This window comes from Anolis sagrei, chromosome 2 (assembly GCF_037176765.1).
Source record: "Anolis sagrei isolate rAnoSag1 chromosome 2, rAnoSag1.mat, whole genome shotgun sequence".
NCBI classification, from domain to species: domain Eukaryota; kingdom Metazoa; phylum Chordata; class Lepidosauria; order Squamata; family Dactyloidae; genus Anolis; species Anolis sagrei.
The window spans coordinates 80,197,519-80,224,399 of NC_090022.1; the positions used below are offsets into that span (position 1 = coordinate 80,197,519).

A 26,881-nucleotide genomic window follows, 5' to 3' on the forward strand; every position below is an offset into this window, starting at 1 on the left:
TTTGACTACCTGGAATGTCTCAAGCTAGTGTTTCTTCTCTCTTGGTTTTTGATTTGGTTATTTGTTTTAAAGAACCTGGTTATAATGAAACCAAATGATATGCTAGCTATTTGGTGTTTCTACTATAAAGAAGATAGCAGAATGTGGACATTTTAAAAATGCCTATGTATGCTACAATTTTCTGCAAAAAAAAAAGTTTAATAAGACATAGTACTGAATAGATGGAAAGTGACCATTAGAGCCTTTAAAGATCTCTGGCTTGTTGTCATTATCATCATCATTGACTTAAATTGTTCATCTTAATATATAATTTTTTCAAACTTGTCTAAAACATTCTGACAAATATGGAAGCTATGACATACTGAATTTGTAATGTGAAAATTCAACTGAAAAGGAATACCCTCCTTTTTAAGCAACAGAAAGCATCCAGCATGTTGTGCTGAGACCACAATGAAATCTGGAGTGTTCTCAGTGTTCAGCTGTTCTGGAAGCTTAAGTAAGGTTGTTCTTCTACATAATGGGCTATTTTGTTTTCTTAGTGCTGTTTAACCACATAAGTTGTGAGGAACAGGAAATAGCTTTTATAGTTCCTTCCTCTCCCAAGCCATAACTCAGTTGCAAACATCAGGATGTTTTTCTTGGCTTATCTCATTTTTCTTCAGTTTGTCTTGCACATCTGTCACATAAATTAGTGAGCCATTACTTCCCAAAAATGGAGATGAAAACCAAAAAAATCAGGAGTTCTTTCAATGACATTTGTCAATAAAATTTGTCTAGTGGCATCTTGATGCTGTAGTCTTATATAATAAATAGTGGTACCTAAGTAGAGACACATAGTAGCAGGTTCCCTAATAGGCATTTGAAGAAACCGAGCATGAATATAGCAAACAATAATATCTTAAGATCCACTTTAAAGGCTTCACAAATACAACTGAAGGGTCAGTTCACATATGCTGCATTCATTTATTTTTGTTCTTTTACATAGTTTTTTTAATAGCATTAACTGCCATGGTTCCATCCTGTGTGATTTTGGGCCCTGCATTTTGTTGAGGCACTCAAGCTCCTTGGCTGAGAAATTTTTCAAAACTGCAAGTCCCACGGTTCCATAGGATAGAACTATTTCAATTAAAGTTGGATCCTAGTGCTATAGTTGTCCAGTGGGAAAGGGCCTCTGCTGTTTTAATCATAGAATTGGAAGAAATCAAAAGGACAATTCAGTCCAGCCCCATTCTATCACTCAGGAACACACAATCAAAGCACTCCTGGCAGATGGCCATCCAATCTTTGTTTAAAAACCTCAAGAGAAGGCGACTCCACCATACTCCGAGGCAGAATACTCCACTGTCGAACAGCTCTTACTGTCAGGAAGTGCTTAATGGAATCTCTTTTCCAGTAGTTTGAATTCATTGCCCCATGCCTTAATCACTGGTGCAGCAGAATAGGGTTTACAGGTAACCATGCACCACTAAAACTACAGATTGCTAAAAAGCAAAGTGAATAGGATCCTAAAATAAAACGCTCTTGTCCTCTCCCTAAAAACAAAGATGGCTAAACTAAGGCGGTTGTACTTTGGACATATCATGATATGACTCACTTGAAAAGATTATGATTGTTGCCAACGTAATAAACAGTAGGGAAAGGGAAAGGCTGCATTACAAGTGGGTTGATTCAATCAAGGAAGCCATGGCCCAGAATTTTTGAGATCTGAGCAAGCCATTTGATGACTGAGAATCTTGGAGATGTCTGATTTATAAGTCACCGTAAGTCAAAGTTAACTCAATGACAAATAATAGCAACCAACAGAGATTGCAGAAAGCTGCTGTACAAGATCACAAGGAATAAAATCAATATGAATTAAGTAATCTATGAAGGAAAGTATTTCTAACCACCTCGTTCATGTCAACTTCCGAACTGAATATATACTTGTCTCCATTTCCCATTCTCGTACTTGGCACTGGGAAAGAAGTAGCTGGAATGACCAAATCCAGGGATATAAGCTCAGATCCCTTTCCTGTGCTGTTCCTTTAGGGATAGTGTTTGTGCAAGCAGTACAAATGCACCAGTGAATACCCATCTTGCCAGTATGTCCCAAAATGAATATGAAATCCCTGATGCAGATGGAAGCCCCTGCTGTTGCTATCAAATGAAAAGGTGATAAAGTTGTAACAATTTTGTTTGTTTTACTCATGCAAAGTTTCCTTTTGTCTCTGTATCCTTGAAAGTGAAATAAAGATAAACACTGCCTTTTTGGGTCTTCTGTTACCTGACTGTGATTGTCAGGTAACAAGATAGATTCCCTCCCATAGTTTTTAACAATTTTTGTTGTTTTTTAGTCTGCCCATCTTTGTGCACGCATTGTGGTGTTTGTTGTTGCTTTACATGTGAGTTATCTTAAGCATTTGAGAAAGGAGGATGTAAGTATTAAATGTTGATTCATTCTGAGATACTTAATAATAGGCGGAGTATGGCTGAAAAATAAAGCCTTCCTTATTTGTAGACTAATATTTCTCACATGGTTTGCTGGCCTCTAGTGGCTCATGAACAGTGCTGGGGTTCTTGAGCCTGAGTTTCTCGTGTTACTGATTAAACGCTCTGTTGAAGACATTTCAGGCTCAGCTAGAGAAGCATTACATAAGCTCTTTTTATAGTGAATGAGAAATATTTCTGGAAAACTGCTTATAATAGTCTGTTATTGACAGATGTCATTGGATGGGAGGAAGTCACCACCATACAGCATACTCTTTAAGTATATTTAAAATGGGGATTGACCATCCAAACTTGGGAATAGTTTCCCACCCCCTAGGAAGGAAAACTAAACAATTAAATTGGACTTGAAATTAAAGGCTTTCCTCACAAAAAAACATAGAGCTGTATGTTATAGAAAGGGCATTTTGTGTGACCATGTAGTATAGTTTTGTTGTTGTGTTATTTCAAGTACTTTCTGATTTATAGCTTTTGTTCAGAATTGAGAAACAGTAAAAATCTAAAGGAACTAAAATACATAAAAACACACATGGTTCAACATTCCATTGTATATGTAGTCACAGGCAAACTATCACAGAAGCTGTTTCATTCTGTCAGCATTGCAGCAATCACAAAATTCAATTTGAACCCAGGTGTGATTTATAAAATGGCAACGCAAGATTCAAAATCCAAAAGTTCAATTTATTCATTTGACTACGCTGGAAATCAAATAATGTCTATACATTTTTGTCAGAATTGAATACAACTTTCAGACATGGTAGCCTTTTCAGGCAAGGAGTTAATACTGTCGGAAAAAAGCAAGTAAGCATGGGGTTTGTACTACATTCTTTTAAAAAAATAAATCTGACAATAATTTCTTTTTCTTTCTTTTTTTGGCAGATTGGAAGAAGTTTTTTTGATATTGTTGCCTTTTTTTCCATAGGAGTCAAGGTTGCCAAGTTTCAGCAGCCTTGACTGCTGATGGGTGCAAGGATTTTTGTGAAAAGGCAGCCTTTGTATTTGGAAGCTTTCCACAACAGAAAATACTTCTTCACTCTAGATTTCTTGCAAAACAGTTTTCTGAAAATGAGTAACAATTTAAAAAAAGAGAAGGATTGGGGTTGAAGTGGTTTCCCCTACAGCCCCAAGGCCACATAGAAAGCGGAGGTATCAAAGATAGAAACAAAAATTAAGTGTGCAACACATTATCTAGGTGGCAAACAGGCAAGTCTGAGAGTAGAGGAAGTAGACTATGTGACTCCTGGCTTCAGTAAAGTAAATAAACTTACATTGACTTAGCATGGCTCCTGGCTCAATATGTTGTCCTACTATATTATCTTTACATGGATCTTAGTAGTGTTAAAAACCAACTGACTAGTAAAACTTGGAAAAAGGCAGGTAGGCAGGCAACAGTCCAAATCTAATCACCTCCCTTGTCAAGTGAGCATGCAGTTGAAAATTGCAATAATCCCATGCTTAGGTGGCAGAAAATGAACTCAGTGTAGCAGGATGTTGGTAGTACTGGAGAGCAATTGTGTGGGAAATGGATGAAAGTAAGCAATGTTGTGGCTAGTGGTCTGGCTGCTTGGCAATCATTGGTAAGTTAGGTTAGCAGCAGCACCATTGCTGAGTGGACATGCTGCCCTGTGTTTGATACACAGGATCACTGGCGAAGGGGTGTTTAGTCTCTTGAACCAAAGTAACAACTAATTGGATAACAGGAGGAAGAATGAGGCTGAAGCAGTTGATGGTGATAGTGGTCTTGCAAGCTGGTAGGCCTGTTGTGTGATGCCAGTTGGTAGGAAGATACGTAGTTAATTGTAAAATGGTCCTGTTGGGAGCACTGTGTTAAGCAGTAAAAGATGAGCTGTTGTCTCAGTCTTGAGGGACTGTACTTGAGGAGCAGCTAGGGCTACAGCTAGAAATGGGAACTAGGGAAAATTAAGATGTCTGCAAGCTTCATTCCTGTGCGCTGGTTTCTCTACTTACTAGCTAGTCCTCACTACGTTGTCTTGTTGCTAGGCAAGCAATAGGGGTTTTTGGAGAGTTTGCACCTTGGAAAAATCCACTCCTACAGTATTTCCAGAAAAGCAAACTTAAAAGACACAGAAACCCAAATGCCAGTTCGCCTTCATAAAAATTCTAGCCCCTGTTGTAGTTTCTATGATGGGATTTTCCTACTAAAGCAATCCAACCAGTCTGGGGGAAGCCACTTTGGCTGCATTTTATATATGTCCTTGGTTTTTGTCAGACAACAGTATGTTATTCTGTACAACTTCATTTTATAAGAAAAATGAGGAATTACTGAAAAATTATCTGAATTGTATACTCTTGTGTTTTTTACGTAAGTCTGTTTCAAGCTGCAGCTTCGATTTCTTCTTTTCTATTTGATGCAATCTTGCTTTATGACAGTTATAGTGTTCTGACATAATCAGTTTTGGGGAGTGTTCTTCAAGACTGGATAAACTGAGAGTCAAACTTTCTATCCATATTACATGTTGACCTAAATCTTTTTCACTTGGTATACTTTTTTGTGGAAATTATAGTATTTTATTACAGTCTTAATAAACATGTTTCTTAGAGATTTGGTTTGTGCCTCGTACTATGATTGTTTTTAATATATTTCAGCAATATAAAGTTGGACTGTTTAACCCACTTCCTGCTTGTTTCCTGACTATTTCAGAGACCTGAGGAATGTTTCTTTTTAACTTAGCTCTATCCAATAATTTTCAAACCTATTTTAAAATAACATATTACAGATGTAGCTTTTTTGGTTCCAACTATATCATAGCCTTCAACATTTTGGTAGTGTGCTGTCATCACATGGGTATCATCACAGGGGTTCTCAAACTTGTCTCTGTACATGCAGCGCCTGGCTGCAGATGTTGTACTGCAGATGTTGGATGACTTCCAGAAGCGGCCAAATTCTGACAAGAGGACCCACAGCTGCACTTTACAGCCCACTCATTCACTACCCACCACCATGGTTACTTCTCCAGCATGAGGCAGTATGCTCGCCCTCACTTGACTCACACTTGAATCCCCCTCCCCCATTCCCATATAAAGGCACTCACTTCCTTTCCCCTTCTCCATGGAATTGCCACTAAAGCCAACTGAAGGTGTGGCAGCTTAACTCATTTGCTCACCTGGCAATAAGCTCCTGACAACAACATAGGATTGTCTTTAAGTGTATATAATGGTCTGTTTTCTCTTTTACAGAAAGGTCTGTCCATACATTTGGCAATAGTTCATTTGTTCATGTGTTTCCTTGAAGAAGACAAAATATGTGAAACAGTCCTACATGAATTCTAGTGAACTTGAGCCCTATTTGGGGGGTTAAAAATCATTTTTGCCGTATCCATGCAAGCAGTTCATGTCCTTATCCCTGGCATTGTAGGTACATGCATTGAAAACATTGGTCAAAGGAAGAGAGCATTTTTCTGCAGACACTGAATTTGCAAATGCCTAGGAAGAGAAGTATATTATATGCTTAAGGGTGGGTTTACATTGCACAGCCCTCAGGGCCCACTTGCTTACACATGAAAGTGTTAATTTTTTACTGCCTGAGTAGATCTTAATTTACCAGCTGGTTGGGGTTTTATGGTTCCCATTTCATGAAGACACTGCTGAAAATAAGTATTAAAAATGCCATCTAACTCAAATTTATTTTTTCATGTATAGCTATTTCAGTAGTGATTTTATGTCTAACCTGTCATTTTATTAAAAGTGGAATTGGGTTGGAAGTGAGTTTTGTTTCATTTTATTCATGTGGGTACTGTTTTTTCCAAGGTTCATGATTCTAACTGCACAGATCTTGAAGAAACTAGCAAGTCCAAGCCAGATAATGTCTCAGATTATTAGAAACTTTTCACACAACGCATTCAGAGTCCATTTGTCAATCCATCTTTTGTGTAGCCCATTTTATTTGCAAAGAATTCTGTCCAACCTGAATCCTTGGAAGAGACCCAGCATAAACTAACCCAAGAGCCCCCTCTGGTGTCTGAAAGTGTCCTCAAATATCAAATTTATATTGGTCACAGGAAGTCTTGGCAGTCAAACTACTCACTTTTTCCCCTCACATCTGGAAGTAAAAAAATTTTCTGCTTCAGAGGTCACAGGCATCATGGGTAGGGCATGGATTGAGGGCCATAGAAAACATGGGAAAGGAAGAATAAAACTAGATTTCCACCTTTTTTGAAATAGTTATTTTTAAATGGCCTGGAACGTAGCCAAGCTACACAACTCTCTTTCTCTCCCCCCGCCACCCAGTTTACATTTGTTGCTGAATGAAATGTGGCTGAACGTTTTTTTCCGCCCCTTCTGGAATGTTAGATCTTTTCTTGGGATTTATGAGTACTTTTTCCCATTTGCAGAGAACAATATTTTTATAGAAGGATGAATCCAGAAACCCTGAGAGTGTGCAGCCCTGTTTGGTGCTGTTCCTAAGTTACACTTTGGGACTGTGTTTTAACTTTCCAACCTTTTCCTTTAACTTCTTCACAGATCGCTTTACTTTTGAACTTTTCATCGCTACAAATTCAGCTGATAGCGTGTATTAATAGACGCTTGTGGCTTTTCTTTCCCGCATGACTTGCATTCTGAAGCATTTTAACTTGAAGCAATGTAGGAAACACTTCATTTTAGAGTCTTTCCTCCGGCCCTTCAAAAGAACTTGGGGAAAGGCTGTAAAAACACAACCTTTCCCATTTGATCCACAGGTATTCCTTACACCGCACAAGGAAACTAGTGTGCTGCAAGCTACAAAATCTCTGAAGCCTGTCTTGAAAACCAGTTCCATATGAACTGGAATCAAAAATTGCATGAGGTTAACATGTGCCTATAGTAAAAGGAGATTGCAAAATCTCAAGCTTCAGTTGTATGTTTTGGTGATGAATAAACAGAGTTCCGATTGCTGCTATACAAATCTGCTCTGCTCTGACATATCACAGTGCATGTAATGGTTTTCATTTGTCCACGTAATCAATTCAGAAATACAGGTGACATATTCTTTAGACAAATAATAGAGTTTTAAAAAACATATTTCAGCCTTTGCTTTTCAAGCCTATTATGGTTATACTATACAGATATGCCTCAGTTACCAAAACCTCTGGTGATACTTCTCCAGCCTCACCCCTTTCCTCTTAGTCCAAAGTTTTTCAGCAATAACAACATTGGGAGGAAGGCGACTTGGTATCAGAATTTAACAGTATGTTTACAATAAGCAATGCAATAAAAGTTTGAGCTGGGAAAGTATGTGATTGTCCTTCCTTTGATTCTCCTGTATCTATAGTGCCTGTTGTAAGCAGGGACGGCAAATGGCAGCTACCTCCAGAATCTCTTGCAAAGGGGAAAGCAGTCTGTCTCACCATTATTCTGACCAGATCCCAAAAACTATTTTTAAAAAATTAGAGTGAGAGTACCACTGGAATATTTATCCCCTTTCAGTATTTAGGTTAGGTCAAGTCAAAGAAATCTAACTTAAAGCCTGGTTGAAATCGGCCTGGTTATGTCCTAGGACCGTGATGGTGAACCTATGACATGCGTGTCAGCACTGACACGTATGGTTATTTTTGATGACACGCGGCCACATGCGGCTGCATACAGAGAAGTACACCTTATAAGAGCCAATCTAATTCCATCCTTAAATTTGTAAAAGGCTCTACAAATTTAACATCTGCACGTTTGAGCATTGTTCACTCCATAACTCAGCATGGAATATACATTTTTCTTATTTAAACTATAAATATTGCAAAATTATGTTTTTTTCTCGAAGTTGACACCCCACCCAAGTTATGCTCAGGTTTTTGGCAAATTTTGACACACCAAGCTCAAAAGGTTGCTCATCGCTGTCCTAGGACAAAGAATGGAATATTTTAAAAGCCGTAATTACCAAGATGTCAGATAGATAGATAGATAGATAGATAGATAAGGAAACAAAAAAGATAGGGAAAAACAAATCTTAGAATTGTTAACAGAAGTTTTTAAAACACAGCCGAAGTGTGTATTACTTTTTCAAGGTTAATGCACATTTTATTTTTCTCACAAGATGTGTTAACTGATCATACAAAAGAGGGTTGTCTCTTCTGCAAGATGGGCAAAGGCCAAGGAAAGCTGAAGGGATCACTTGTAACTTTCTAAGTTTACCCTGTCAGTGTTCTCAGAGAAGCAAACTGGACGTGATCCAAGTAAAATGTTGCAAGAGATTATCAAGAACAGCATAAATGTCTACTCTACGTTTGTGGAGGTGTCCAAGCTGGATTCAATGTAAATGGCATTATTTACAAAGAAGGCAGTGGACATCTCTGTCTTTTGGTGGGAAGAGCCAGCCCTCGTTAACATATTTTTCCATACCATGAAATAGATAACCAAGTGTATAATATTATTGATTACTCTTCCCTTGTCCATCACATATGTATATAAGGGCACATTATTCACAGAAAGGCTGTAAGGGAACTAATAAAAATAAAAATGTATGCAGTACAACATGGCATGCTTGGCTCTGTGTGTGTGTGTGTAATGTAAATAGGAAATAAAATATTGACCCAATAGCAAAGCTGTCTGAAATATCTCTCTGCTTCTTGCCACTCTTGCAATGTTTAGCATATAGGAATAATCCCCCTCCCCCCTAAAATCAAATGTATCTTTATTTTCAGCACAAACGTTCTGAAATTACTCTCATGTGGCATTTTTTCTTATCCATATCCATCTAGTTTTCCAATCTGTTCAACCATTAGAATTCTGCAGTGGTTGAAACTGGCTTCCCATGTGTGTTTGGAAATTGGGAAGCAATATTAATTGCATGTCTTTCGTGTAAGGACGAATGCTTACATGTTTTAAAAGGAAGGATAAAAGATCGAGCATCAGCCATAACTAGCTCATATTGCTGATACAAAACCTTCGATTTTTCTTGTACTTCTGCATAAATCCTTACACATAAGACTGGAATGTATAGAAGATACTAAATATTAGTTTGATCTTAAAACAGGGAATCATTTAATGTTTTTTCCTCATACTCACAGCATATTTAAATCAAGAACCATTGTGATGCTAAGCATTTCTTACCCTGTTCTTACAATTATGTTGATGTGCTTCAAGATACATTGTTTTTGTTTTACTGGGCAATTTGGACAAGTATACCCTCAATCTGGCAAATAGTTACCACTTAGTTGTTGAAAGAAGGCGAACTAACTATGGCTAGGGATGCTACTCCCCTCTTAGACAATTCAATTTATCATTTAATTTGACTAAAAAGAATTTTTAACTCTCCTGGATCCAAATCTAATATTACCTGTAGTCTCCGATACACATTCTGGAAGGTTAGTGGGAGAGTGAAATCTTCTTAAAGGTAGTTAAATAAATGAATTGTGTGGTCCTCAGGGTAGCTCTTCCACTAAAGATGTTTTCTCTCCCACCCTGTAGAGGTGTCTCATTAAGGTCCCCACTAGTGTCATTATTAAGTTTTCATGTGTTTCTCAGTTTTGATGCTAATCTTTGTGCGTGCATTTAATTCTGTTCTTTGCAGCACCAATGTGGTTATGAATTATTCAGAAATCGAATCTAAGGTTCGAGAAGCAACCAATGATGATCCATGGGGACCTTCAGGGCAACTCATGGGAGAGATTGCCAAGTAAGTGATAATTTGACTCAGCAGCGAGGAAAGGTGCATCTTTATGCAGAAATGTATGGAGTAAACATTTTTTCCTGCTTCATCACTTCTGAAGAATACAAGATGAAGAGAAAGAAGTATTAACAGTACTAGGCTGTGAAAGATGGCCATAAGCTATTGTTTATTATAAACTATTTTCATGATGTGTTGCAATTTGAAGCACAGAGAGCTTCCTTTGGGTCAGGATCTTGCAAAATATTTTTCAGAAAGTATAAAATAGGAAGTTGGGGCTCTTTTGTAAATATAGAGGGCAAATGAATAGCATGAGGGATTAGAATAACAAGGGGCACTCTACTTTTTTTCATTATTTCCACAGTGGGGAGACTTATCAGCATTGCTAATCTAGTGAGTAATTCTATATGCGAAATACTTCTGTGCAAAAATGCCAGTAGCAATACATTTCACAATTGATTTTTCATTTAATGCAAGTCTGCCATCTGCTGGCAGATATAAAGTATTGCAGACCTTTACTAAAAACAGTATTGTAAAAAAATATTCCTCCTTTATTTCTATTTCTTTTCTTTTCAGGGCCACTTTTATGTATGAACAGTTTCCAGAACTTATGAACATGCTTTGGACACGAATGCTAAAAGACAACAAAAAGAACTGGAGAAGAGTTTATAAGGTAGGTGTATAAATGACTTTTTAACGGTCTTTTTCGGGTTTTAATTTTGTTCTAAATTGCACATAGTAAAGAACAAACACAACTGAATGCTTTAATTTTACCACAGTGTCCTATCGTAATTAGCTCAGTTTTGCGCTTTCATTTACATAATATCCATGCTAAACTTCACAGGTTTCCAGATCCTCTGTGTGCAATTAGTATGAGGCCGATTTTAATCAAGTTGATTTGTGTTTGTGTATGTTTTTAGGGGAGAAGCCTCTGCTGGAAAGCAAGATTTCTCCCCCTCTTCCTCTTAAATAAATGCCTTCTAGCCATTTTAATTTTTATTGCTTCATTAAATATAAAATAGTGAATCCTCTATAGTTTGATCATTCAAAAAAAGTGAATAACTTTATTGGCCTTGTAGGGAAGAGCCTTATTTTTAAAAGTAATGTATTTGTTCTGAGTGTTTTTAATAAACTTGGACTAGTCTTTTCACCCCCAGTATCATATGTATTGTTCTGGCTTCCTCCAATACTGAATTTTGTTAGTTATATTTTTTCATATGTCTAACTGAAAACTAATTGTTAGTCTTCTAGTCCTAACCTTCTTCTTTTGGTTGTTGCACTCATCAGAAGATTTTGTTCTTTCTATGTACCTGCTGTATTTTTATTATAATTTAATATAAGCTTCCTCATTTTCATTTTCTATGGCTTCTAGCATTGGAAAAGGGCTTCAGATTTAAAAGACTGCATATTCAGTAGATTTTTTCCTAAGATCCCCATTTTTACAAACACCTTTAGTGTAGTGGGATGTTTCTGTTGTATTGTAATTGTTTTCCCTGAAGCATAATGTAAATTAATTTTTAATGCTGTCATACATACTGCTTAATTTTCTTAAGCATACTTGGACTTATCTGCCACCTTTGAGTTTGTTATAATTTGGAAACATGGTTCTTCTGACATTTTTTTTCAGTTGTATTTGCTTGTGTGTGTTTGAAAAATCTTTGAGAAAACTCGCTTTCCAAGGAAGTTCACAAAATTAAAATACTTTTCAGCTTATCTTGTTTTGAAGTTTCTTTAAATTTACCTGAAAATACTGAGTTTTGTACATCAACACATTTCCTGTAGAAAGCTACATAGATAAATTGCCATTAAAATTGCTTTTAAATGTAAAAACACTGGGGAATAAGGCAATTGCAAAAATGTGAGAGACAAAAGAAAATTGTTTCATTCTGTAGAGTTCCATTTTTTTATTTCTTAAATCCCTTTAACCATCACCCCCCTTCTGAAGAACCATCATTCTGAAGGCAAATAACTTACGATTTTGTGCCCTACTTTTTGTTTTGTTTTGTTTTGTTTTAGAGAGTAAATGCAGTTTTACATTTTGCAAGGCTGTGTTGCCAATGGTTCTGCTTTTAAGGAAGATCATTGTGAGAGTTGGCTTGTTTAAATGAGAACAACCCCTTCCTTTTTGCTTTACTAATTTTTGTACATTTAGGCTTTTCTTTTTTTATTGCCGTTAAGAATACTGATGGCTTTTGTTCACGTAATCATAAGGTGCTTTGTATTTTTATAGTCTCTGCTGCTCCTATCTTACCTCATAAGGAATGGATCAGAGCGTGTTGTTACAAGTGCCAGAGAACACATTTATGACTTGCGATCCCTGGAAAATTACCACTTTGTAGGTGAGCGATAGAAAAATCTTATAAGCAAATTAAAACAGTAGTTGGAGTTGTCAGTCACCTGAACCAGCTTAGAAGCTTCCCCACTCTAATTAGAATGTGACTGTTGCCGGTTGTGTGAAGAGTGCAGAATCCAAGACGTTGGGCCCTAGAGTATTAATTAGCGGAGACAAGAACTTGCAGAAAAGACTGGCTAATAACAACAGAACCAACACAACATGAGTGTTCGGGTTTATATTAAAATATGCACTAGAGACTGGTCCCCTGTGGTGTGTGTAAAGGAATAGCTTTAATCATATGGGAAGAAAAGGTTAGAGCTCCAAAACATACACATCTGTTTGAAGCTGGGGATTTCTTTTCCTCCCACCAAATAATATTTACAGTGCAAAGCCAGCAAGGCCAGTGTGTGTGTTTGGAATAAGAAAGAGGCTTAGAGTAGTGGAAGCAAATTTTAGTTTGCAGCGCACTCCAGCTGACAGCATTTTAAAAATACAGTTTTGAAACAAGACAGAAATCTAGCAATTAGCATTTTGGGTAGAAATGGCTTTTTTAAAAAAAAAATCATGCAGGGGGAGGGATTGGTTTAAATGGGTTAAAATTGGCAGAAAATAATTCCAAGCATCATGTTGTAAAATCGCTCTTTTGAACAGCAGGGAGGAGAACCCACCTAACATTAACCTTTTTTTGGCAGATCTCCACCAGTTAGGGAACTTTCTAAATTGAAATTGCTCTCAGATGTTGTTGCTGTTGTTGATATCATTATTATTATATATACTCCACTTTTTCTCTCTAAAAAAGAGACTCAGTCCAACTTACAGTAAAAACCAGTACAATACAATTTAAAACCTAGAAATATACAAACATTAAAATAAAATTAAATATTAACAGTATTAAAAACATTTTAAAACTGATTGAAACCTATTAATATTCTCAAATGCTACCCTTTAGGTCAGTGCTGTCTCTAATTTTGAGGTACAAAAAATCATAGTGTTTGCTTTTTACATAGTGATTGTAAAATGTTACAAACTTAACATTGGGAAGGAGGGAGGGCTTTATTTTACATTTCTCCAAGCTCATGAGTGCTGGAGGTGAATTGGCAAACCCTAAATTATTTTTGTTTTTTCAATTTTTTAACAGATGAAAATGGCAAAGATCAAGGTATAAATATCCGTCAGAAAGTAAAAGAAATGGTAGAATTTGCCCAGGATGATGACAGACTTCGCGAAGAGAGGAAAAAGGCAAAGAAAAACAAAGACAAATATGTTGGTGTTTCTTCAGACAGTGTTGGAGGGTTCAGATATGGTAAGTCCAATATAGTGGAAGGGCCACAGCAGTTGCATATTGTAGTATTAGTTTAGATTTGTTTGCTGTAAAGTATATATCTAAGTAATTTATTTTTAAAATCGACATAAGTACATGAAGCTTGCTATAACTATCAAACATTTTAAATGTTTATTTTAATTGTACATTGTTTTAGGGCATTGAAGAGTTGTCTACGTGTAAAACCACCTTGAGCCCCCTCCAGGGTTGAGAAGGGTAGGGTAGAAATGTCATAAATAAATAAATAAGACAGGAAGTGGAATTGCAATACATTGTAATGTATCAGTGCTTTCTTCGAGGTTAGCACATTGGTTCAGTGATAATTAATTACTGATATAAATAAGATAACATGGTGTAGTAATTTGGACAATCGATTAGGACTCTGGAGAACAAGGTTCAAATCCTTGTTCAGCCATTGAAACCCTCTGGTTGTCTTTGGGCATGTCACACTCTCTCAGTCTCATAGGAAGGCAAAGGCTCTTCTGAATAAATGTTGCCATGAAACCTCCCAGGATAGGAATTCCGTAAATCATAAAATGACGTGAAGGCACATAGCCACAACGAAGGTTTGTGTCTTTGCCTGCGGTGGTGGTGGTGTGTGTATGTGTTTAACTTTAGTGGGAACAGGTAAACAGTAAATCTATAGTAGGCACAATTCCCGTTAAACTTCTTTCAATTAGTCTATTTCTGGTATTGAGATTCTTGGACTTCATAACCCATTTTTGTATTAAAACAGTAGTGGTTACCTTTGATCTGATTAACATTAGCTATCAATTGGGTTCTTAGGGCAGAAAGAAAAAACTTTTCCTTCCCTCATGAGACACTTTTAGTATCCTTACAGCTGTGGTATCACTGTGAAAGATTTATTTATTTATTTATGCTACTAATTTTATTAATACAAAGAAAAACCACATCATAAATTATACATTAAAAAACACCCTACTAATCTACTTCCTACCTAGTTCAAAAATCTACACATGAGAACATTCACACACAAAACCAACACTAATACATAGATAGACGTACTTAACATAGATACTAAAACAAGACTAACAGACCTCTCATTCTCTGTCTGCTGGTTTTCTAATTAGTCCTCTGTCTTTAAGAAATATTATATAGTCGCACTTCTATGTTTAATAGCATACTACAAGCTCATAAATCCCAAAAATAATGAACCCCACCCCCCAAAACATAGTGAGGATGTTCTTAAAGATATTTCCAGTTTAAGTGAATAGAATACTCTTTATTTATTTATTTGTGACATTTATATGCCGCCCTTCTCACCCCAAAGGGGACACAAAGTGGCTTACAAGTAATATGTAATATGTAAATACAATATATTATATTACTACCATAGTACAATATTGCTATATTGTACTATACCATTGTTCTGTAATATTCTTGCTTCTTGGCAGGGGGTTGGACTGGATGGCCCATGAGGTCTCTTCCAACTCTATGATTCTATGATTCTTAATAATATTACATGTAGTATAAAATATATAATTATAATATTGTATTAGTAGTAGTATATTGTATTATAATAGTATCAATATTATATTTATATACAATATATTATATTATTATATTATATTATATTATATTATATTATTATTAGCACAGTGCAGGAGACAAGGTGGAACTGTCCTCCTGGCCCCCTCTCTTGACTCTGGTCCCAGAGCAGCAGTTGGTGCTTGCACCTGCACTGATTCATGCTTTTAAAGAGTTGGCTTGTGGCCTGCTCATGTGAATAACCTAAAGTGGTTTGCAGCACCATGATCGACTTGCTGTAGACACCACTACAATTCTGATAGAAGTTCTCTTAATGTTTGTGGTTATCGTCATGGGGTTGGATTATCCCATGAGGAATGTTGCTTTCAAGTTGTTGTCTATGACTGTGATTCAGACAAGGGGATCTTGGGCACAAAAAGTGAAGGATTTTGAGTCTATGTTTAATCTCTAGATGGAGTGCAATTGTTCCCTAAAGTTAAAAAAGTTGACAACTAAATTGTATTTAGGAATGCTAGTGATTTTGAAAGGTATTACAGTGAAATCTTCAGGGTATTAACTCTTGCTTATTTTTGTGGCTATGTCTGTGGTCACCACACACACAATTAATGTCAATTGAGGGTCTAAATTACTGAATGGAATTATTATTTGTTTTCACAATTCTCCTTTTGAGATGGTACAATCACCATTCATTCATGAGATGCTTTTGTTGTTAAGAAAAAGTGGAATTTCTATAACTGAACATTTTTTTCTTTTTCTATCTCCTTGTGTTATGTAGGTGAAAGATATGATACTGAGCCCAAGTCAAAATGGGACGAAGAATGGGATAAAAACAAAGGTGGATTTCCATTTAGTGATAAACTAGGTGAGCTCAGTGATAAAATTGGGAGCACAATTGATGACACCATCAGCAAGTTCAGAAGGAAAGACAGAGAGGATTCTCCAGAAAGATGCAGGTACTTCAACACAACTCTTTTTTTCACAGCATTGTTCTTTTAGAGTCCCCTAACAACAATTTTTTTGGTTTTAGCAGTTTATCTCAAATATCAGATTTTTTCAGGCTAGCATGTTGAATTAATTGTTTTTTAAAGAGTATATATATCTGCAATTTTACGATCAATGTTATTTGTTTGTTTAGTAATTCTTATATTTTTAGAACAAACCCTGACAACATGAGCAGACTTCTAGGGGTTTAAACCATGTGAGAAAGTGAAGGGACTCTTGTTGGACTGGGTATCGATTTCTTGGCCCAACACTGTGCCTTTATCTTATTCAATTCTCTTTCTGTGCTGTATAAACTTATTCTACACACTCAGTATTTTGACCATCTTTTATTGGTTGTCAGCTAAAAATAAAGTTTTAGCGTTGCCCTTTTGTAAACAAAAATTCTCTTTCCATTCATGGATCTTTGTTGAAAGGGTGGCTTCTACTGATGAAAGTGCGGGGAGCCTAGTTTTATCCCTGCTTTCTACACCCCACTCCCTAGTGGCATCTTCCATGTAGGTTGGGAAATCTTGATTGTCACACCTTTTGCTATTGATTGTCAGAAAAAGTTTGCATGCAAGGAACTGTAGAAGATTTACCAAAATCATCTCACTTTCTGTTTGTGGGGAAATTATGGCAAAACTGGAGTCTTTAGTGTCCTAGAAAAGTGACCCATATTTTCTGCATTGCCATAATTCTTAATTACATTGATGCACGTGTTTGACCAGAAATACAGAGATTTTATAACATCCATTTTTAGACATGTCTGCTGGCCATGCATTTCTCTTACTGTACATCACTTTGGGGGTCCCTATAAGCAGCAAACTGATGAATTAATATTTATTTATTTTATTTACAGTATTCATATTCCACCCTTCTCACCCCAAAGGGGACTCAGGGTGGATCACAGAACACATATATGGCAAACATTCAATACCGTTAAACACTGACAAGATACACAACTATACATAGATAGAGGTAGATATCAGTTTCCCCATCTTTGGCATCTTGGAGGCTTGTGCTCGATTCTGGCCACAGGGAGGTGCTGTTGCTCCAACTTCCCTGCCGAATAGCTTTGTTCATAAACTTCCTCCTTGATCGAATATCCAGCATTTTTCTGGTATTTCCTTATGGGTGCCTTAAATTCATAAATCTATCTATCTATGTATATAATAAAAGTCAAAGTTTGTATACAGCGGAAGTGTGGCGGTGTATGTGCCGGCTTTCTGATTGGCTGCCAGTATGGTGCTATTTGCATATGGTCTCTGATTGGCCAGCCAGAAAGTTCCAAGATTACGATTGGCTGCCACTGTGGTACAATCTGCATATGGTCACTGATTAGCCAACTTCAACATTCCGAGGAACAATTTGCATATGGTCTCTGATTGGCCAGCCTGAACATTCCGAGGCAGCAAAGGGAATAGGAAAGGGGCCTGAAGCTGTCAGGAATGGTTGGAGTTGAAGTCCAAAACACCTTGTGGTCCCCAACAATGACAGAACAAGACCAAACCTGGCACACAGACCTCCCCCCCCCCCCCCAGCAAGACCCACTCAACATCCTGGTGCAGTTTGAGCGAGGATGGACCATGGATGACGGGACTTGCAGTACTTCAACTCATCTTAGAGCACTGTGTCCCACACCAATGACGGATCAGGACCAAACTTGGCACACGGAGGCCCAATGGCCCACTTTAAAACCTGGTGCAGTTCAGGGCAGGAGGGGCCACTACTGATGGTATTTGCAGTACCTTCACCCGATTCACTTCCCACAGAACATTGCAGCCCCTACAAATCACAGACCAGGCCCAAACTTGACACTCAGAGCCACCATAACCCACTCTACATTCAGGGGCTGTTTGAAGGAGGATGGACCATGCACGATGGAATTCGCAGTACCTTCACTAACTGATAAGAACACCTTTGCCACACAATGCCTTTCTCAAATAACCCAGGCAGCGCCGGGTCCCCAAGCTAGTATATAAACAAAAGCTCCTTATTGCAGGCCATTTAGTGTAAGCTGTTAGCTTTGCAACTGTATGGAAGGACAAAGTAATTTTGCTGTGGAATCCTTCAGCTTTCTTAGCAATTCCAGCTTTAATTTCAGAGGCATCTAGAAGCTTCTGTCCATCACAAAAATATACTATAACTTGGATTTTCTTGCAAGTATGCCCCTTTCTTTTTAACATGTTATTCTTTCCATGGTTTATGTGCACATACATCAGCAAAGGAGTGCTGACTATCTGCTTCATTGCTGGCTGTCAACCAGACTGGAGCACTCTACTATTGGAGGAGAAAGACTAAGATTTCTGAGGCAGCTTTTTTGTGTGAAGCTGAATGTGTTAAACCAAGATCAGACAGTGTTCTCAAGTGCAGTGGTAATCTAATAATTCTTATAGAAAATACTTAAAGGGTGCCTCATTTACTTTAGTCTGATAAGAGTAGGGTGGATGAAATCAGACAAAATATGTTTTCATCATATTCAAAGTTTGAGAATAGACCAGAACATATTACTACTTTCTCCTTTAGCTTAAAGTTAAGAGGGCTTTAAGCTAACCATTTCTTAAAGTACAGTAGACATTTTGTTTATAAAATCATTAAAAGAATTCTGTGTTTAAAGAAAAGCATCTCGGAGGTCTTGCCTGCTGTGCAAGATCCAAACCCAAACTATTTGAAGAAATAGGTTGAACTTTTATCATCAGCATATATTTAATAGATTTTGATATTGCTGTGAAAAACCACAAAAAATCATCTGGATGAGATTAAAAGCAGTAGGAGATCTCATATAATTTAATACTTTGCCCAGTGAAATGTTGAAAGAAGTGGAGAAAAACATTTAAGGTGCTAAAAGGTGCTCTTTTTTCATGGAGTTATTGATTTGAGGAGTGGAATTGGTTAAGTCATGTTAAATCTGAAACAATGTAGAATTCAGTAAATTTTAGATCTCTCCAAAAGTTGCATGGTATTTGAAAGATATAACATTCTAATTTGCACTATTTTACATAACCTATTCATATTTTCATATTGATTTTTTTATCTTTTGAAACAAAAAGTAAGATTTTTGAGATAAAATGAAAATTGAAGGGATGCGTGGATGCATACCTTTTACTTTCTAAAGCAGGCCTGCACAACCTGTGGCCTCTGGTGTTTGAGACTCCACCTCCCAAAAGCCTTCGCCAGCTTGCCTCATGGTCAGGAATTCTTGGAACTTTAGCCCAAAACATCTGGAGGGGCCACAGAATGTGCAGGCCTGCTCTAAACCAAGATATTAATATATGTTTTTTTTTAAAAAAAACATGGGAAGAGAAATGATTTTCCACCATCCTCCTATAAGAAAACTCAGCTTCAGATGTGTGTTTCAACACAATCTTAGAAATGTTAACTGTGTGTATTCAAAATGGTTTCATAAGCATTGGTGCATTCTTTCAAGGGCAGAAATTGTCTAAAAACAAATAAGTGCTGACAGACTAAAACAAGATAGGCATATTCTTTAAAAATGAGTATTGCAACTGGAATGTACAAGCATGCAAAGAGATCTTGTAACATCGTTGAGACTAACTGCAAGCAAGAAGTTGGTAACATTAGCTTTCCTAGTCTTAAGTGTACTTTATCAGGCCAACTGTTCCTTTGCATACTGATCTAGACTATAACACAGCTATCTCTTGGAATTTGCAAGTCTCAGAATTAAAGATATATATCGATACAGTCTTCAGAATAAAAATACATCTTTTGAAACAATTGAGTACCAGCAGAACAATCAGAATAGCAATTAAAAACTTTACTGTTCATAAGGAGAAAAAGTAATTCTATACAAAATACCCTTGAAGGAATAACACAAGACTTATAAGACCAATTCTGAAGTACATTAGTGCTTTCCTTTCTCTTCTCTTCTCTTCTCTTCTCTTCTCTTCTCTTCTCTTCTCTTCTCTTCTCTAGTATTGGCAGATCTCCAATAAAAATGATAGCTATTTTATTCATAATCTTTGTGTGTGGTAGAGGGAAGTATTGAAATTGTCCTTTTGATTTTAATTCTCTCCGTTGATAACCTTATTTTGTGCTTATCGTGATGTCTCTTAAGTTGCACCAAATTATCTCCTTCAGGACCTTGATCTCCATTCACACATTTAAATGGTTTAATCGACGGACACTAGCCACATTGTAACTCAGTAAAAACTCAGTCAAGTTATCCTTTCCTTCATAATATGAAAGCTCTCCAGAAAATCAGCAGTAAATTGTTGGGTACAAATCCCTGCCCAACTCTCTCCTTTAAGTGATACTGCCAACTTTCATCGTGATATGTGCAACAGACAGATTGCCTTTTCACTTCTGAGGTTCTGCAGTAACAGCCCAATGCACATGCTCCTTAATGTGCCATTGGTCATGAACAGTATTGTGCCACCAAATCAAATTGTAGCAATAAATGGATGAGTCCTATGTGCCTTTGATTCTCTGTGTAAGCGTTAGTCGGACAGAAGGAGCACATGACTGGCAATATGGGCCAATATCATCCTGCTCAAATCCCCGTTGATTGTGGGAACACTGGTGATGGTGGTGATTAAAAAGCTTTTAGATCTTAGCACTTTTCAGCAGGAGTGCAAATAGTTTTATACAACATATTCCCATAGATATTCCCAAAACTGATCAGCAGCAGTGCTTCTAGAGTTCCTGTCCTTTGCGGCTAGGCTATTGGGAATAGGAGACAGGGCCTTTTTTTGTGGTGTTTTGAAATTGGGATCAAATCATGTGGGACTCTGGCAAAGTATAGTACTTGTCATGAGAGCAGTAAACCTAGGATGTATTGCTATATCATTTTATAGGGGTTGGGTTTCTGTACAAACCTTCTTGAAGCAAAATAAATATTGCTCTGCAACACTTGGCAGATTTATTTCCAGTACACTTAATTGGGGTTGTTAGGGTTTATAATCTCTCTTTGAATAAAAAGTGAAGTGTTTGATATTTATGTTCACTGGTTTTAATTAACTAAACAACTTTTGCTGGCAAATAGTTAATATACAGAGATGCTGTAATGGGGAATAATAATAATAATAATAATAATAATAATAATAATAGCCAAAGTTTCAACAATTGTTAGTCAGAAAAGGCTACCCCATAGAGCATATAGCAATTTGTGTTGCCTCCATGCTGACAAGACAGCCTTTCTTAAATCAGCAGGTTTCATGCTCTACTTCATTACTGCAATGCAGAAATCTTACACAGTTAATTCCTGTTTGAAGACATACTTTTCTTTCAAGCTGCCTTTCAATGTGTTCTCATTATTATTCCAAGATATTGTTGAGTAGAGTATTGAAACCAATAAGATGATAATGATTCAACTATTATTATGGCCACTCACAAGATTCCTGGATTACTGAGAAGGACCTACATTCTGATTTATGCGGGCTATTCACTGGAACAAGAATCGTAGATTATTTCCCATCTTCCCCCTTTAGAAGATTATTCCTTGTTCAGTTTCATTCCTTTCTCATTTATATTAACACAGTAGTTGTTGTCTTTTTCTTTTCTTTTTTAGTGATAGCGACGAGGAAAAGAAATCTAGAAGAGCTAAATCACCTAAAGGTGAATTCAAAGATGAAGAGGAGACAGTGACCACAAAACACATCCATATCACACAGGCCACAGAGACCACGACCACCAGACACAAACGCACAGCAAATCCATCAAAAACCATTGACCTGGGAGCAGCTGCACATTACACAGGGGACAAAGAAAGCCCAGATCAGAATGCTGCAACTCATACTTCACAGTCTACAGCAAAGGTAGGAGGCAATAGAAGATACAACGATACCTTTCAATTTGCCATCAGTCAAATTTAAAGTGTTTTAATCAAAAAGTAGTACATGTGATGTTTTAAATGGCTACATGAAAGTGGTTTTACCAGTAACAGATGAACTGCATTTGGGTCAAACAGTAGTTATCCTAAGTCAAGGGTATGAGATCCCTAGATCATTTTTAAAGATTACTGACAATTATATGTATAATTTGCAGATGTCAGGGAATACCAATCCTCATCTTCAATTCATCAAGATCCCAATGATGGAAGATAGAATGATTATTAGGAGTAGCAAAAATACACAGCTACAGCTGAATTCATTCACCTTCTCAATCTATACCTACATACAAAATAAAACATTAGACTCCTCATTGGAAAGACTGTTTCGTAGCCTTGGAGCAATTCCAGTAAAGCTTCCTTGGTTTGTATACATGGAGCAAGGTCATTAAAAGTACCAAACATTGGGTGGATTGATACAGGGTCTAGCAGTCTCAAAAGTTTAAGACTCCCATGCTCAGGCTTCAGGATTAGTATTCAGGACTAAAATTGGATGTGTCATAGAACAAGTAAAAGACGGGCATTATTAGGCTGTAGACTAATTTCATGAGGTGATGTTGCTGTGGGGATTTCTTAAGATGCCTTATTCTAGAGTAGTGGTTCTCAACCTGTGGGACCCCAGATGTTTTGGTCATAAACTCCCTGAAATCTGAACAGTTGGTAAACTGGCTGGGATTTCTTGAGGTTGTAGGCAAAAAAAACCTGGGGACCCACAAGTTGAGAACCACTGGTCTAGAGATATTGTACCCCCTTCTCAACCAGCTTAATTCTGGGTCTTCCCAGTTCATTGACATGTATGTAGCATGAGACAAGCATGAAGGAACTGTCTTGTTTAAAATAAAAACAAGCACAGGCCTGTTGATAATTTTATTTTAAAAAATCAAAACCTACTTTAATGTAAGCACCAAAATATATGAGATTCTGAGTGTTCTTCATCAGAGAAGATATTTCATAAAGGTTATGAGAGGAGGAGGGAGCCTGATGAACAAGAAGCTTAGTTTCTCTTAACTATGTTCAGACAAGCCCCCCCCCCCCCCCCGGTGGTGCAGCTGAACTGCTGAACTTGCTGACTGAAAGGTTGGCAGTTCGAATCCTGGGAGCGGGATGAGCTCCCGCTACTAGGCCCAGCTTCTGCCAACCTAACAGTTTGAAAAGATGCAAATGTGAGTAGATGAATAGGTACCACTTCTGGAGGAAGGAAACGGCACTTCGTGAAGTCATGCTGGCCACATGACCTTGGAGGTGTCTATGGACAATGCTGGCTCTTCAGTTTAGAAATTGAGATGAGCACCACCCCCCAGAGTTGGACATGACTATACAATGTCAAGGGAAACCTTGACCTTTACCTTATGTTCAGACAAAAGGATGTTGTCATCATCACCTCCTCGAATTTGCTTAAATAATAGTGCTTGTGGAAATGAATTTGCCTACTAACTTGCTGAGATAAATCTTGTTCTCCACTAGCTCCACATTTTCCTACACATTGTTTATTATCCTAGACATGGTTATTCCAAAATCTGTCCTTTTCATAGAATCATAGAATCAAAGAGTTGGAAGAGACCTCATGGGCCATCCAGTCCAACCCCCTGCCAAGAAGCAGGAATATTGCATTCAAATCACCCCTGACAAATGGCCATCCAGCCTCTGCTTAAAAGCTTCCAAAGAAGGAGCCTCCACCACACTCCGGGGCAGAGAGTTCCACTGCTGAACGGCTCTCACAGTCAGGAAGTTCTTCCTAATGTTCAGATGGAATCTCCTCTCTTGTAGTTTGAAGCCATTGTTCCGCGTCCTAGTCTCCAAGGAAGCAGAAAACAAACTTGCTCCCTCCTCCCTGTGGCTTCCTCTCACATATTTATACATGGCTATCATATCTCCTCTCAGCCTTCTCTTCTTCAGGCTAAACATGCCCAGTTCCCTAAGCCGCTCCTCATAGGGCTTGTTCTCCAGACCCTTGATCACTTTAGTCGCCCTCCTCTGGACACATTCCAGCTTGTCAATATCTCTCTTGAATTGTGGTGCCCAGAATTGGACACAATATTCCAGATGTGGTCTAACCAAAGCAGAATAGAGGGGTAGCATTACTTCCTTAGATCTAGACACTATGCTCCTATTGATGCAGGCCAAAATCCCATTGGCTTTTTTTGCCGCCACATCACATTGTTGGCTCATGTTTAACTTGTTGTCCACGAGGACTCCAAGATCTTTTTCACACGTACTGCTCTCGAGCCAGGCATCCCCAATTCTGTATCTTTGCATTTCATTTTTTCTGCCAAAGTGGAGTATCTTGTATTTGTCACTGTTGAACTTCATTTTGTTAGTTTTGGCCCATCTCTCTAATCTGTCAAGATCGTTTTGAATTCTGCTCCTGTCCTCTGGAGTATTGGCTATCCCTCCCAATTTGGTGTCGTCTGCAAACTTGATGATCATGCCTTCTAGCCCTTCATCTTAAGTCATTAATAAAGATGTTGAACAGGACCGGGCCCAGGACGGAACCCTGCGGCACTCTGCTCGTCACTTCTTTCCAAGATGAAGAGGAAGCATTAGTGAGCACTCTCTGTGTTCGTCCACTTAACCAATTACAGATCCACCTCACCGTAGTTTTGCCTAGCCCACATTGGACTAGTTTCCTTGCCAGAAGGTCATGGGGGACCTTGTCAAAGGCCTTACTGAAAGCCTTACTTTTGGCTTCCCTGTAACTTATTTCCTTACATCTGAGGAAATAGACTTAATCTATAAAAGCGCATGCTCCAAACTTCGTTCTCTCCCTTAGTTGCTAACATCCCTTTGCATACTTATTTCCAAGCAAGTGTGTTTAGGGTTGCAGCACTCATTAATGATGTTCCACCTTTCTCCTCATCCTTTTTTATTTTTGCTCTTTGTTTAAATTTCAATTATCTTCCCCATCCATCCAACAATAACAATCTGCAGTGAGTGTACTCGAAGGAACTTCTTAAAAGCAAATTAAAGTGAGCCATTTGTCGGCTTAATCGATAATGTTGTAATGAGCGGGTTTTCTGGAAGCCCCTCAGGTGCATAGAGTTTACCATAGATGCACTTGGCTTTGTGCCAAGCTTCATTGAATATTAAAATGACATTGTGCTTCAGGAAAGGGAACTTCCCACCCATTGCCATCCTTTGTGTGTACAGAAGTCTAATATTCCATCAGTCAGACATGATAATATGGCTTCATGAAGTGACATATGCAATAATGTTATGTAGTTGAGGCAATGGCCTGTATCAGTAAATGTGAGTTTGTTTCCAAAAGTTACCAAATCCATCTGAACAAATTTTACAGGAATCAAAAAGAATGTGCTGAGGATATGCATTCATTTGCTATAAAATGCAATTTTCCAAGCCCTCTCCTAAAGGGATTTGATGTAATTTGATAGTTTTGATCTGTACATAATTTTCTTCTCCTAGCCAACAAGTTGATGCCACCTATAACTTATTTTTTTGCAATTGTTTGAGATGTGGTATCTTTTGGAAAGAAACTACAGATGTAGTCCTTTCCTTGTGACAATATCTCATTCTTGATAGAAGACATTGTTTAAAACTTCAGTTTCAATATTGTGGAATCTGACCGTCTATATTTTAGCTTTATCAAATAAAAAGAAATGCAGGGGAGGAAGAGTAGGGAGGAATGGTCTCTTGTTCTGCAGTCAGGAAATATTGTTTTATAATGGCTTCTCTGTTTTCCTCTGAATGTCCATGATGTGGCACCTGACTTGGATACTTGGGGAAACTAGAGAGCATTTTCCCACATTTCCCCATGGCAAAGTAGTAATGTTAACATGTAACTCAGCAGATTACCTTTCTGGACTTGAAGTAACAAGGTCAAAACAAATTAGTAACTAGCCCTTTCAAAAAGAAAAGTAGCATTCTAAGCTCAGTTTTGATATTTTAAAAGTAACAGCTTTATTAGGATTCCTATTTTAAAATTATACAATAATTATTTTTCTTCTGTTTTAATGCTCTTGTTATACATTGATTTTCATTGGGCTGTGTCCAAGTTGGATGTAATATCTCAAATGCCAGATATGTTAATGTTTCATTGTTTGCTTTTTGTACTAAGCCTTATTCATATTTTCCAAATCTCTCCTGACACAAACTCTCCCCCTTCAAAAAATGTTGTGATGGGAGTCTCACTTGCTTCACATCTATATAACTGTATTTCTTAAAACAGTTCAATTTTGCTTGTCCTTAGGTTCCGGGCAGCAAGTCCTCCAATGACCTGGTAGATATTTTGTTTGATGGTGCTGATACATCACTTCCAAGAGGTAAACTGCATTTGTTTTCTGTCTGGAAGTTCCTAAATGTACAATTTTTCCGTATTGAAAAAAGTTGAGGGATGTGTCTTACAAAGCTAATAAAGGAATTATGATGGCACACCAGGAAGATCTAATGAGAAATTAAATGTGTCTGGCTATTTTCCCAGTGACCATCGGTATGCCCTAAATTACTTTAATACCTCAAATTAAAACACTAGAGACAAGACTAAATTCAACAATTGTTTACTAAATAATTAAGATGGATCAAACAAGGTATACAGAGGTGTAAATCTGAGGTAACAAATTTGATAGAGTTAGAACAGTGAAATATAAACTCTGAGGTAATAAACTATAATTTCTATGAGGTAAGTATTCTATAAACTATGGCAAGTGTGTGCTATAACTATGGCAAATATAACTATTCTTTATTACAAATACTATAAACTCTAAGGCAAATATAACTGTTAACTATTACATGTATATGAACTATCTATCTATAATCTATAAACTTTGGCAAATATGTGATAAGGATGGCCTGTTC

The 26,881-nt window shown here is 37.4% G+C and overlaps 1 protein-coding gene across 1 annotated transcript in view; it reads left to right on the forward strand.

Annotated features, from left to right (window-relative positions):
- Positions 1 to 26,881, forward strand: part of CLINT1 (clathrin interactor 1) — an 80,328-nt gene that overhangs the window by 37,953 nt on the left and 15,494 nt on the right. The window contains exons 2-8 of the mRNA XM_060765559.2: positions 9,986 to 10,090; positions 10,658 to 10,754; positions 12,312 to 12,420; positions 13,555 to 13,719; positions 16,022 to 16,199; positions 21,755 to 22,001; positions 26,277 to 26,349. Of these exons, the coding sequence (XP_060621542.2) occupies positions 9,986 to 10,090; positions 10,658 to 10,754; positions 12,312 to 12,420; positions 13,555 to 13,719; positions 16,022 to 16,199; positions 21,755 to 22,001; positions 26,277 to 26,349 (974 nt within the window). The remainder of the gene's footprint in view (positions 1 to 9,985; positions 10,091 to 10,657; positions 10,755 to 12,311; positions 12,421 to 13,554; positions 13,720 to 16,021; positions 16,200 to 21,754; positions 22,002 to 26,276; positions 26,350 to 26,881) is intronic.